Source organism: Rhinolophus sinicus, chromosome 9 (genome assembly GCF_057876585.1).
Source record: "Rhinolophus sinicus isolate RSI-liver-muscle chromosome 9, RSI-T2T, whole genome shotgun sequence".
Classification (NCBI taxonomy): Eukaryota; Metazoa; Chordata; class Mammalia; order Chiroptera; family Rhinolophidae; genus Rhinolophus; species Rhinolophus sinicus.
The window spans coordinates 30,321,955-30,335,511 of NC_142509.1; the positions used below are offsets into that span (position 1 = coordinate 30,321,955).

General features: G+C 45.4%; 1 protein-coding gene across 3 annotated transcripts in view; it reads right to left on the minus strand.

The window, feature by feature from the left end:
- The window catches only part of FBXW8 (F-box and WD repeat domain containing 8), a 106,830-nt gene extending 93,827 nt beyond the window's left edge, over positions 1 to 13,003 (minus strand). Inside the window, exons 1-2 of one of the 3 annotated variants that reach the window (XM_019753955.3) lie at positions 12,545 to 13,003; positions 86 to 190 (exon numbers count right to left, since the gene is read on the minus strand). In XM_019753955.3, coding sequence (XP_019609514.2) covers positions 86 to 190; positions 12,545 to 12,862 — 423 coding nt within the window. In that variant the 5' untranslated portion in view covers positions 12,863 to 13,003. Of the gene's footprint in view, positions 1 to 85; positions 191 to 1,674; positions 1,796 to 12,544 lie in introns of those variants that run through there. The other 2 variants (XM_019753956.3, XM_074321827.2) reach the window with 2 other exon arrangements.
- Between the last annotated feature and the right edge of the window lie 554 nt (positions 13,004 to 13,557).

Here is a 13,557-nt window from a genome sequence, read left to right on the forward strand (position 1 = left end):
TAAGTCAGTTTCTGTTCCGAAGGAGCTTCCCACACTTCAGTCACACGTGTCGGGGAATCTTGGGCATCGGTTACTGACAGCTTACCTGCGCACACCTTCCCAGGTCTTGCCTGTCCAGGTACTGAAATATATTGATTGCCAGTTCGTAAGGCAGCTGAATGTCAAAGAAGGGCACATCATCCATTTCATTCTGAGGAGGGAAAAAGAAGGAAACGAGCTTACAATGCTGGGATTTGACAATGCTCATACTTACACCCTTTAAATTACCAGAGATGTTCTTAGGTGGCGACAAGAAAGATGCTGGCATTTCCCAGGAGGAGCAAAGCGCCCTCGGTACTCAGCAGGGCACAGTCCCAGGACTAATTCAGAACCTGGCGGCCATTCCCAATTCTCTGACCCCCACAAGCCTACCCTCACGTTCACTTATGAAATCCAAAAGACCATTTCCCACTCGCCTTCAAAAGGGAGAAGCAAGGGCGCTACTCTGCAGCCTGAGGCATGCCACAGGTACCTGTGCAGAAGTGTGTGGAAAGCCTCCTGGCCTCTACGGAAAGGTGAGCAGCAGGCCGCCAAGAGAGTAAGCCCTGAAATCACGGAGGCCCCCAGGACAACTGCTCCCACCCCCCAACGTGGAGGGGAGTGAGTACCCCGAGCCGTAGCAGAAATGCTGACCTAGGTCAATAACGTGTTTTCATCAGGAAAAGGGGACTCGGGCCATGAACATGAGCAAAAAATAAATAAATGAAGCGCTGCTCTTGAGTGAGGCGAACGCCATCTCCCCTTGGCCGCTGGAGAAGCACACGGTTCCCTAATGCACTCAGGGGCTTACGCTGGTTAACCTGAGTGAGCCAGTGCAAACAAAGCCGTTCTTCTTCGGTGTCATTTGTTCATGCAGAGAAATTAGAGCTCGCCTGCCTTTGGATAAGCAATTAGGGATGAGGTAACAGGCTTTATTTGAGAGATAAGGCTGTCATGACGATCCTGGTAGCACAAAGAAATATGAGTGTGAAACAGAAAAAAAGCCAAGTGTGCATATGTACCGCTCTGCCTGTTCTGAAATCCACCTGCCAAAGCTCACTTTGGTGTGTGCTTCTGCAAAGCTAGGGAAAGCAGTGCTCTCCATCCAAACAGAACCTGCTTAATACAATTCATCTTTAATGAGCTTTGGCTGACATCAGTGACTTACTGGTTGCAAGCAAATTATTAATTCACCATGCAAACACAACAGTCAAAAATGGCAAGGCTGACATCTCAAAACTGAAAACAGTCTCAGCATTTTTAAGGGAGTATGAGCACCAATGTAAACCCTACCAAGATGCAGGGTAAAGATTTTTCTGGAATCGTGTTTTCCATTCATCTAGGACTCTCAGGGCTAAAAGATAATCTAGGGTATAAGAAGGAAATGTATTCAACTGAAAAAAAAACAGTGCAAGGCTAAGTGTGAGGGCCAAAAAGGGTCACTAGAGGCCAAAAAGAGTAAGAATTGGCAGTTCTCTGTGGGCAAAGAAGGAATAGAATGTTACATCAGGAGAGAAATGTTAGCTATTCTGGGGTGGGGGGGAAAATGAACAGGAAACAATCTGCAAGTGTTACTGAAAGACAAAGGGGTCCTCGCCTGAAAAAATAATGAAGAGCCATCCTTTAATGTCAGGCTAGGTCCCCTCCTACAATTACCTGGCTTCCCTCAGCAGGAAAAAGAGGCATCACTTTCTCTCTCGGCCCAGATATGACTTGAGACTCCTCCACACAACCCTGAAGGGAGTGACGGCCAGTGGAGGAAAGCCACAGACGAGACCATCATTTGCGACCTTAAACTTCCTCCTGCTTTCTCTTTTGGATGATTTGACTACGGCGAGGCGGAGAAGTCTACCTTACCGACTCCTGAAACAAGAGAAAATGTTCCTGATCCTCACACAAGCAGAATAAGGGCAAAGAAGAGCCTGTGCTCATGCAAACTGAACCCATATTTAGCTTTTCACTGTTAAGAGATGTCAAACACTGTTGTTTTCAGTCAGTCCCTTCAGGGCTAACTAGAAACGGGTGTCTGGACTTGACACTACCGTGAAGAAGCAGGAGAAATCACCTCTGTTCTTCGTTATTCCAGTGTGGAAAAGTCACACTTGTGGTGGCAGGAGCCTTCCCTCTTTTGCCAATTCTCTATTCTCATCCCCAAGGCAATGGCTCTCCCTGAGCATACCCCACCCCTGCCACCATCTCTTTGACCCCAGCCCCCATGAGCCTTGGCATGCAGCACAGCGTGGACGACTAGAGCACAGATTCAAACTGAGAGTCCTGGTTCTGCCACCTGACTAACCGCGACACCAGGCTAAATGCAGCTGAGACTCAGCTTCCTCATCTGCAAAACAGATAAATGCCATGAATAGGGATGTTGCTAAGAATAAAAGGAAATAATACCGTTTCCCCGAAAAGAAGACCTCGCCGGACCATCAGCTCTAATGCATCTTTTGGAGCAAAAATGAATATAAGACCCGGTCTTATATTATATTATATACGGTCTTATCTTATATTATATTATATACGGTCTTATATTATACAAAAATAAGACCGGGTCTTATATTCATTTTTGCTCCAAAAGACGCATTAGAGCTGATGGTCCGGCGAGGTCTTCTTTTCGGGGAAACACGGTATTATGCATGGAAAGGGTTTGGCACAACCACCTGGGCTAAGTGTGTACTAATTGGTTGTTAATTTTGCTATTTTCGTCCCTTGAGTACCACTCCTATTCCTTTATCCTTCAATCAATATTTGTTGATTACGTCCACATCCCGTCACTCCCATTCCACCTTGTTGCTTACACAGAATGCTGTCTCCCCTTGTCATTCTAGACGCAGCTGATAGCTGGTGACAGCGGCAAGGGGATGGGAGAGGGAAGGCTAAGTTATTCAGGAGTCTGAACGTTGGATATATCACAAAACAGGCCTTTTCTGAGAAGACTTTTAAAAAAGAATCATCTCTTTTAAAAGTTAATACCACAGTAATGATCAATGAAGGATTTCCTCTAGCGGATAGTGAATGGAAAGGACACAGCCACCAGGGTGCAAATGACCAGCCGGGATGCTATGGGTCCCACACCAACAAATGATCAGGGACGCCATGCTGGTCTGGAAGTCAAGGCACCAGTTGTGATGGTTCCTGCTTATTCATAAGTTTTGGAGGGCAACAGCTATTTCAGAGCATTGAATTAAAATTGGTAAATACCAATATTACAAAGCCAAACTTTTTTTAAAAAATCACTGTGCTCTTAGAATTATATGTAAACTCCAAAATTATGGTCAATCCAGAAGAGATCAAGTCCCAAAACTTTCATGTAACCAACCTTCCACTGGTTGGGGAATGGCAGGGAAAAAAGGGAACCAAAATACTAAAGGAAGGTCCACATCTTAAGAATATGTAGACCCACAAGGTCGGGATCCAAATGCTAAAGTTTCCTGTTTCCCACGTGGAATCTTTGGCAAGACATTCTATCAATGGCTCTGCAGTGGATGCTACGGTGGGTCTCTCAGATTCCCCCCCCCTGTGTCACTCATTCCCCACTCTGTCCAGAATGCTGCCTGCTGCTGGCTCACAGCTGAGTTAGGCACTGCGCTTGGCCAAACAAGCTGCCTCGTCCAAGGTTACATCCCCTCCTGGAGAGTAGTGTGCATCCAATGACTAGTCAAGGCCTGGCCCCTTGCCTCAATTCGGGACCTCTGAGAAAGGCCAACCCACTAAGGCACCTGCATGCAAATCTCCATCTGAGAGCCTGTTTCATGAATAATCCAACCTTTTTGCAAAGCAACAGATGCAATCCATGATAGTTCCGTGTTCAACATATTCCCAAGGACTCTTATGTACAACTCTGGAGACAGCAGGTAAAATCTACTTCCCTCTCCTCTACTCAAGGAGACATAATGGAATACGAGTAAGTGACATTATTATACCAAGAAACAAACAAACAAACTAGCGTAGCTTCAAGGTTAAGTAAATCATTCATAAACTTCACCTTGCTATTATTAGTAATGCAGCACTTGGGAAACACCTTACTAAAGTATTGAGAGCACCGACCCTGTGATTGAAAACGCAACTCTTTTGCAGGTACACGATTTGACAAGAATGGGGAGCCATCCTGAAAGGAGGTTGTAGCCCTATAACCACGCAAACCCTAATAGCAGCAGCATAATGTCTTAAGCACTCTCATTTGGTACTTCCCACAGTTCGTAAATAGAAGTAAAAAGTACTATTTGCTACGAGTGTGCAGAGAAATACCTTGTAATCTAAAGGGTACTATCAGATTTCCACCGAGGCTATTTTGAAGCACAGAGCCATCTAAAAAGCTATGGGCCACGTTAACCAACTCTATAGCTTACTGACTTAAAAACATGAGAATGAACAAGTTAGCATTTCAGAAATAAAGATATTCCAAGAAGGAAGAGATTAAAGCCCCTGGAAATGTTAATATAGGGAAACTTGGCCACACTATAAAAATGTCAACATGACTAAAATGTTTAGAGAATAATTTCGCATTAATTTGATAGCCCAAGCAATGTGAGAAGGGTCAGATTTACGCTATAGAAGACCATACAGAAGACCAATACATTCAAATTAACGTTCCTTCAAAGTTAAGGAAAAGCATCTTTTTTATTACAACCTGGCTTTTTAAATTAATGGCTCATATATTGATTCTCTACCACTACTGATGACTCTTGTCCTATATTACATATAAAAATTATCTCTGGAGTTTAAGAAAAAAAAAAAAAAAAAAGACGACGAAATGCCCAGGGTCTCAGATCTATTGCCCCAAACTTCCAGAGGTGGAGCTCAAGCATCTCTTCCTTAGGGATTCTCACTAAAAGCTGAGAACCACAACCCTAAATTATACAGATATAAAAATCAATACTTTCTCAATCAAGCCAAAAAGAAAAAAAGAAAAAGAAAAGAAACCCACAAAGGGGTCATGTTACTTTGTTAATTCAAAGTCAGTGAATACTAGATTTTCCCAAAGTCTACTGGACTTACTCCAAAAATGCTAAGAGAAATTGCAAATAGACCCATCCCCAGGGAGGCTGACCTGTACTCCTACGGGCTAATGTAAGACTAATTCTGTAAATGGATTGGATTTGTGCTTTTCTGTTAGAAATCCAATCTGTCTTCTCTTGTTTAGTAGAAGAAGGGATAATTACTAAGAGCCAAATCAGTAAAAAGTGAAGAAAGTGCCTTAAGTTTTGTTCTCAATATCTATCTCCAAGGCAAACAGAACACTAAATCTCTCTAGGTGGTGTTTTAAGAAACTGAGAAAAGCATCTCGAGTTCACACAATAGCCACGCAATAACATTTCTGCTTAAACCTGTGACTGAAGCGAGACTGTTTTCTAAAGGAACTTACTTATCTCAACTTTCCACATACTGCAAGAGTTGAGTGAAGTAGACCCCCAGTCTCACTCAGAAGCAATGGATGGGTCCCAGTTTCACCTGTGTTCTTTAAAGGAAAAAAATGGGTGGGAAAAAAAAGTCTGAGACACTATCAAGATAAATTGGCATTCATTTATTTACAATCCCGATCTTGTCTCAAAATGGTTTTTATTGATACAAAGCAGGAGCCTCTGAGCAATAACACTACCAGAGATTTGCTTTTCTGTTCCTCTGAATTCTTCTCCGAACCATTTTTTTACAATGAAGATGTGATATTTTCATTGACAAAAAAAAATAAAATACATTTTTAAAATAAGGTGTTTTATGTTCAAAACACTATCTAAATTCAGGGCCCTGCCAGCTGCTGGGGTGAAGGAAGTACTGCTAGCGAATGTGTAAGAAATGACGTCCACACTCAAAGAGCTAAAATCTTTTATAGAGATAAGTCATCTCCATGTAAAAGAGAATAAAAACAGGAGAGTACAAAAGACAGTATAGACAGCCCCCTAAGGTATTCCGAAGTTCATTAGCAAATCAGCTATTTAGAACTTTGAAATCATTTCTCCAAGGAAACAATGCTATAAAGAGTGGTTAAGCTCTCAAGCAGTGCACAAAAGGCCCATTTATCTCTTAACTTTTAACCTAATCCCCAGGCCTCGCTATAAGAGCAAATCCCTGGGATTTGATTTACCACTTTTCTACGGGCCTTCCAACTTCAAGAACCGTTCTCATTCACCACCTACTGGTCTGATTCCTTGACTCTGACAAGGGACGGAGGCAGAAAATGCCAATGGAAAGGCCTTGGGGGGCCAGGTGCTGGGGAATCCCAGGAAGCTGCATGGAGAGCGTCGGTGTCAGGCAGAAGAGGCCAACCCCTGCTTTCAAAGCCCCTTTTAGTCTACGCTGGGATCAGAGCTTTTGGATCCTGAAAGGAGAAGTCAGGGGGAGGAGGCACTCCCTTGTCAGAAGCTTAGGGCTAGTGTGGGTATGGATTTCTTTGTGCAAAGAGTAAATAAATAAAGGGTTTCATGTCAAAGGTCCCCAACTCTCCAAGCACATTTCTACCAACAGGATCAGCTATGTAAGTTGTAGAGCCTACTGTAAAACAAAAATGTGGGGTCCCTTGTTTGAAAATGATTAAGAATTTCAAGACGGCAACAATACGGTATTATACGGAGCACAGTTCCCTTCTAAGCCTGGGGCCCTACGTGACCACACAGGTCAGAGGCCATGGGACCAGCTGGCTCCGGCCACCACAGAACCTTTGCATGTACTGGTCTCTGCCTAGAAGCCCCACCCCCAGAACTCAGCATGCTTGCTCCCTCAGCTCCTTCCATGAAAGGAGATCTTCCCCAAAAGGCCCTCTTGGATAGCAATATCTAAAATGCCAGCTCTTCCCAAACACGTTCACATGCTATCCCTTCCACCTGCTTCATTTTTCTCCAGACAACTTCATTCCTTACAATTATTTATTCATTTTCTAGCCCCTTCTTCCCCAGCATGTAAATTCTTTTTTTTCTGCCTTGTTCACTGCTGTCTCCTCTGTGCCTGGAACAGTGCCTGGTTCTAAGAAGCCACTTAGTAAATATTTATGGAATGAAATGAATGAAGCCCAAACTGTCTCAAGCAGCAGAACCTTCCAACAAAGAGATGACCTAAGTTACAAGTCCTTCTAGGATACACAGAGCTTATTTCAAAATGTGCCCAAATAGAGACCTGCTCATTCATAACTGGAGAAAAATGAATGGCACTGACAACAGGACTTTTTATTGGGGGAAAGGAAGAAGGAAGAGAACTTTGGGCTGGAGGGATTAGGGAAGAATTAACATAGGAGAGAGAATTCAAGCTGAGCTTTAGTTAAGAGGAAGGCAAAGAAGAGCAGAGAGGAAGGGAAGTTGTTCCAGGTACAATTCATGAGTTCACATTTGATTCCATTTGTCTTTTCATCTCATATTAGAAAGGTTCCCTGTTTCTAACTTAAAAACAGAAGTGAAGCCATCCAATTTATCTTGTTGACAACACAGATGTAAGCTCTGACACATTAAATATTGGCATAGTGAGCAATAAATATTGGCCAGCAGTATTAAAACGTATCAGGCCTGAAAACCCAAATCCTAACTTGAAGAAGGCTTTGAATGTTCTAATAACCATAGAGCCTCTTTATAAGGTTACCTTTGGAAACAGCCATTCTGCCCCTATTATTTCAACTCGACAAATGCAGACAGGTCCCTCCGGCACTAAGTACCACAGGCAGAAGTACAAGAGTAAGTATCCCTGCCCTCCAGGGATTCCCCATCCGAGCCGTGGGGAAGCGAGGGGCTTAGCAGTGATAACTGTTAGCAACGAGGAAGTGGGAGTGAAATGAAGTCTTCCGTAATACTAATGATAACCATAGCAACAGCGTCATATGTTGGCTGCTTACTGTATGTGTGCCAGGCTGGGGGCTAACAGTGTCCCACGTCTTATTCATTACCTCTTCACAAGACAGACACGAGCATCATCCTCACATGACAGAGAAGGCTGGCAAGTTAACTGGACAAAGGTCAAACAGCTAGTCAGTTGCAGAGACTGAATTTGAACCTGGGACTGCCTGACTCTAGAGCCTGGACTCCTGACCAGGACCAGCCTGCTGCCACTAATGTCATCTTTTTAGTTAAAAGAAGCAAGACGGTAGGCTCCTGAGGTCAGGAAGTATCCGTTCCGTTTACTGTCTATTCCCCAGCGCCCAGCTGATCAACACATATTTGTCTGATGAATAGAAAACACATATTAATACATTCCCATAGTTTCGTGCTGCTTCAAACACTTACTCACCTAAAGTGGACATGTCTTGTTTCTGTTGTTTGCTGCCCAGCAGCCATTCCCTCTTCTTTTAAGAAATCACCCCACTCTCACTCTTGGTCAACACAGTTTAGATGGGGCTGACCCCATTCTTATCTTTAGGAATGGGCAATGGATACAGGCCTGGCCAATTTGAGTCAGTCATTGGCTCACGGACAGACGCATGACCCAATCTGGACCGATGGGAACTAAAGTTCATGATTTGCTACAGAAAACAAAACAGATGCTGTCTTTCCCGGGTCGCTAACCTGATAGAATGTAAGACTGCAGTTGCTGGTAGCCATTTTATCCCAAAGAGGGAAGAGCCTGCCCGTGAATCAAGCCAATAAAAGGAAAGTAGGACCAAGAGATGGAGAGATTTCTAATTACATTATCTACGCACCCAGAACAAGCACTACCACCTGGAATTTCAGTTACATGAACCAACAGATTCCAGTTTGGGTTTTTTAAGTCAGTTTGAGTGGGGTGCTGGCGGCCTGCAGCCCAGAGTCTGGACCTATCACCTGAATAAAAATGAAATCAAGCAATTGGATATCACAGCCACCACAGTGAAGAAGAAAAGCAGCGTATTTACAATTATACTCAAGTGGGTCCACGACCTTCCGAAAGCCTGACTTTTTGAAGAGAGACAAACAGAAGACAAAAGAGAAAGTGCCTACTTGCTGCCTCTGAAATTCTGTCCAGAGGTGTATCATTTCTTTCACTAGTTGAACCACATACCAAGACGATAACTTAGGTGTTCCCAACTCGCCACCTAAAAACAGGTGGCTTCTAAGTGCTAGTATTAAAAGCTGCACAAGAGAAGACAAGGCTCATGGAGACGCTTTTCTAAGTTTTCATTTCAACCGTGCTTGTCCATCAAAAGTATGGCGTGTATCTGGCCAAATGAAACTCTGAGGTGGTGCTGTTCACCTACCCATCAAAAGGCAACTTAACCCTTGACTGCTAACTTAGTAGTTGTTCTCACTCTAGTGGTGATACTGCAGCCTGAAGTGAAAGAGACCGCACTGCACAAAAATACCATAGGATGTACTAGTACAGAAGTGTATCAAATTTGGAGGAAAAAGGGGGGGATGGTTATGTTAGAAGGAGGTATCAGATTTTTATTTTCCATTCATGTCAACTGGATCAGCCTGTGAGTTTCTGGGGCATCCCAGATAAAACGAAATCTTCCTTTTCAAGAGTTACTCATGGATCAAGCCAGGATTTTCCGGAAGACATAAGGCAAATATCACAAACTCATGACCCAAGGCAGACCCAGCAGGTTCTGTTTAATCTGCAGTGTCAGCACTTAAAATGTTATTTTTTGAATTAGTTATCAACAATTAAAAATGCGAGTGGTTTGTGGTAGATTGTCGTATGAACGCCCTTACTCTATTTGTGCCTCCCTATCTCCAGGCATTTGGGTAACTCCACTGACTCTGGCCTTGGCCACAGGGCTTGCTTTGGCCAACGTGACAATAACAAACAGGACCTAGGCAGAGATTTCAAAAGCCTCCTCTCCTAACTATGAGAAGGCCCCCGACCCAGGGCTACGCTGCTGGATGATGAGACGCCCATGACACACACACACACACACACACACACACACACACACACACACACACACCAACAACAACAACAACTAGACAACCCCCAGAAGCAGCGCTGCCTAGCTGACCAGCAGCCAATCTCAGACATTTGAGGGAGCCCAGCCATGCCCAGCTCAACCTGCCACCCTGCAACATGATGAGCTAAACCGTGTAGTTTTAAGCCAAAGTTTTGGGGTGTGTTTTATGCAGCAAAAACAGACAGTCCACATGAAAATACACATTCCCAATTTAAAAACGAAAATCTCAAGACTCTGCAACACTGGGACCACATTCTTCCAGGGCAACAACCAGCTGACCTGGGCAGTGACGACCACCTTTAGCCCAGCCGCAGCATGAATTTCCCAGTTTGTCACTGTCATCTGACCACGTGGGGTTAAGTTCAGTTGCCTTACGCTATCTCAGTTGGGTGCTGTTATTTTTACGGCAAAGAAGAACTTGGAATACTACAGTCCACATACTTGAGTTACTATCAGAAGTGAGAAAACCAGTCCAATCACTTTGGAAAACTCAATATCTACTCAGGCTGAACGTAAGCATAGTTCATGACCCAGCAATTCCACAACTAGGCACATCCCCAAGAAAAACGAGGTACACATTCCAAAAGATGTACAAAACGCTCACAGCAGCGTTATCCCTAATAGTTCCAAACTGGCTATGAACAAACCAGTTATCAATAATGTCAATCAGCAGTAGAATAAATAAAATATGACATATTCACAGGGATAAATCTCACACATAATGCTATGCGCAAGAACCCAGGCACAAAAGAGGACATGCTGTATGATTCTACTTCCATAGTTCAAAAACAGACATCACTAAAATAAGGTGTTAGAAATCAGGTGAGTGGTTACCCATGGGTAGAAGAGCACATGTGGGGGTTCTGATAAGCTATTAATGCTGTTCTGTAATCTGGGTGCTGTTTACATGGATATGTACACTCTTGAAAATCCACCAAGCTGTACATTTATCATTCATACACTTCAGTACAGAACTTTGATTTTTTAAAAGACTTTAAAAAGCGGAAAAACAAGACCAAGAGGAGGGCTATGTTTAAGAAAAATAATTGAGTATTTTTCTTTAGGGATAGCATGAAGACAAATTCTATACTATAATATTTAATGTGATAAAAAGCACAATAGCCATTATAAAACAAATCACTACAGAAGTATGGCTGAAATCTGGAAAAGATGCATAACGAAACACCTGGTGAATGAGGAGAAAAAGGACCAAATGACCTAGGCTACTTCACTCATTGGCATTACCAGCCTGACCTCTGTGGGTGTTGAGGCTTACAACCAACGCATTATGAATCCAAGCCTTTTCCAGAAAGGTTACCATCATTTCTCAAACTTAAGATAGGGGGGTAGGTTTACTGCCCTTTAAAAAAATCAATTACCTTCCTAGTGCTCATCTGCCAAATGGGGCTAAGAGTGGCCATTCAAGAGGGTAGTCGGGAGAACTGAAAAAGATAATGTCTCTAAAGCTTTGAGACAGTACCAAGGAGACAGCTTATAAGCACACAATGAATTATTATCTATAGCAGTGTTACTGATGATTGCAAAATACTAAAAGTAAAATTAGCGGTGCCCAAAGGTTGGCTGCAGCCGAGCAGTACCTAATGTGGAGATTCTGAAAGGGACAGAGATCCGCAGACACATATTCCAGTGCAGGCTTTCGCTAACTACATAGAAACTTAGATTCTGATACGCCCCTTGCATCCTCCAGCAGGCTAGGCCCCTGCCATTTTTAGAATACTTCATTTCGGGCCCCACTATTTTTGGTATCAGTGCCTCAGGAGTGTAAGCAGCTGGAAAGCCTTGGGAATCAGGACCTCAAACCACAGGAAACTACACAGCAGAGAACAATGTCTCCAACTTGCCTGATCATCCCAGCCACCAGGTTTTTGGGCCCCTCGTCTAGAGATGGAGGCAGCAGGTCTGGAGAGGGGCCAGAACCTGTATTTTAATAATGCCTAAGGTGATTCTTACACCAAGTCAAGTTTGGGAAACTCCTACCTGGTGAAATGTAGAGCCCAACAGACCTGGATCCAAATTCAAGCCTTAGAATTTATCAGCTGGGTAGGTATGCAGGGGCTAATTAAGACAACCTCTTTGAGTTTCCTTCACTTGTAAACGACGGCTAACAATGCCTACCTCCCGGGATTGTTCTGAAACTTGAAGACCCTGTCACGTTCGGTGGGGACGATTTCAGCTGTGAGGCCCCCAATGTACCTTTGTCCTAATCATCTTTCCCGTTTATGTCTCCTCCCACGGGCTGGTCTTGCCTCAGCCTACAAATGTCCTTCCATTGGAATAACTCCTGCATAGATCTGGACTGACCTGGGCACCTCACCAGGTGCTAAGTCACCTTTCCAAAGCACTTTTTTTTTTAACATCTGTCAGACTTCTTCAATGTAGCATGTGCATGAGCATCCAGAGCTTCTGCTCGCAGCAGCGCACTTCCCACCTCCCAGCCGTGACAGCCACACATGTCTGCAAACACTGCCAAATCGGGGGACAAAAATCGCCCCCAGTTGGGAACCACTGCTTCCAGAGATACTCTACGCATCAACAACCAGAGGTGTGTGTACCTCTACTCGTTTTTCTCCCCCTCTTGGTGGCACACAGAGTGCCAGTCCAGCTCACTGGGAGGTTTGTACAGGGGGCCGGCCCGGGCCTCAGGCGGAGGCGACGGTCACTCACCAGGTCGCGGATGAGCTGGTCCACCAGCTGCTCCCCGCCCCCGGCGCCCTCACGGGCCGGAGGGGAACGCGAACGGCTCGCCGCATCCTGCCTCTCGGTCCGGGTCACCCGCGCCGCTGGGGGCCGCCCCGCACCCTCCAGAAGGCCCTGGGCCAGCGCCAGGTACCCCGAGGCCTGCTCCCCGCGTGCGGGGCCCACTTCGGGCCTCCGTGGCCGCCGCTCGGCAGCCTCCGGCCGCCGCCGCTTCCTCACAGCCTGGGCCTGCGCCAGCTCCTCCTGCCAGCACCGGCGGAACTCGTCCAGGCTGTGGTTGCTCATCGCCGCCGCTCTCGGTCCTCCACGTCCTCCTCGGCCCTGCCGGCTGCCACGGGACAGTCCCTCCGCGGGAAGTGTCCCCCTCGGCCGGAAACTGGAGCCGCCACGGTACTTGGGTTCCGGTGGGCGGCCCCGCCCCCGGCGTGCCCCTCACTCTGTCCCGGGCGCTAGAGGTTCTGTGCCCTGAACCCGCGCCCATCCTGTCTGCTTTCCTGCCTGTGGCTTTCGGGAAACGCAGACTTTGCGCCAAGCGCCGTTTATTTATCCGACGGACATGCGTGGAGCAACTCTTGTATTCCAGGCGCCAGGAACTGAGCCTTGAAATCTGCCCCCCTCCCCAAATCCACTTAGGGGTGGGAGGCAGGGGACGTTAAACAAGTGAATATGAATGTTTGAATTAGTGGTAGGTGCTATGACGAAAATAAAGTAAAACAATAAAACGAGGCAAGGGGTGGGGAGGGGAGGGCTCACTTTAGAAGGATGGACAGAGAATGACCATCTGAGATGTCAAGCGAACGACGAGCTAAATGAAGGAAACCAGCCGTGGGAAATCGGATCTCAGAAGAGATATTTCCCGAGGGAACTACGAGTGCAAGTGCAAGGCCTATGAGATGGGAAAGACCGCAGCATACAGTCCCACTCCGGCTTCCAAATACTTTGTACCTGCCGTTTTCTCCGCAGGGAATTTTTCTTCCCAC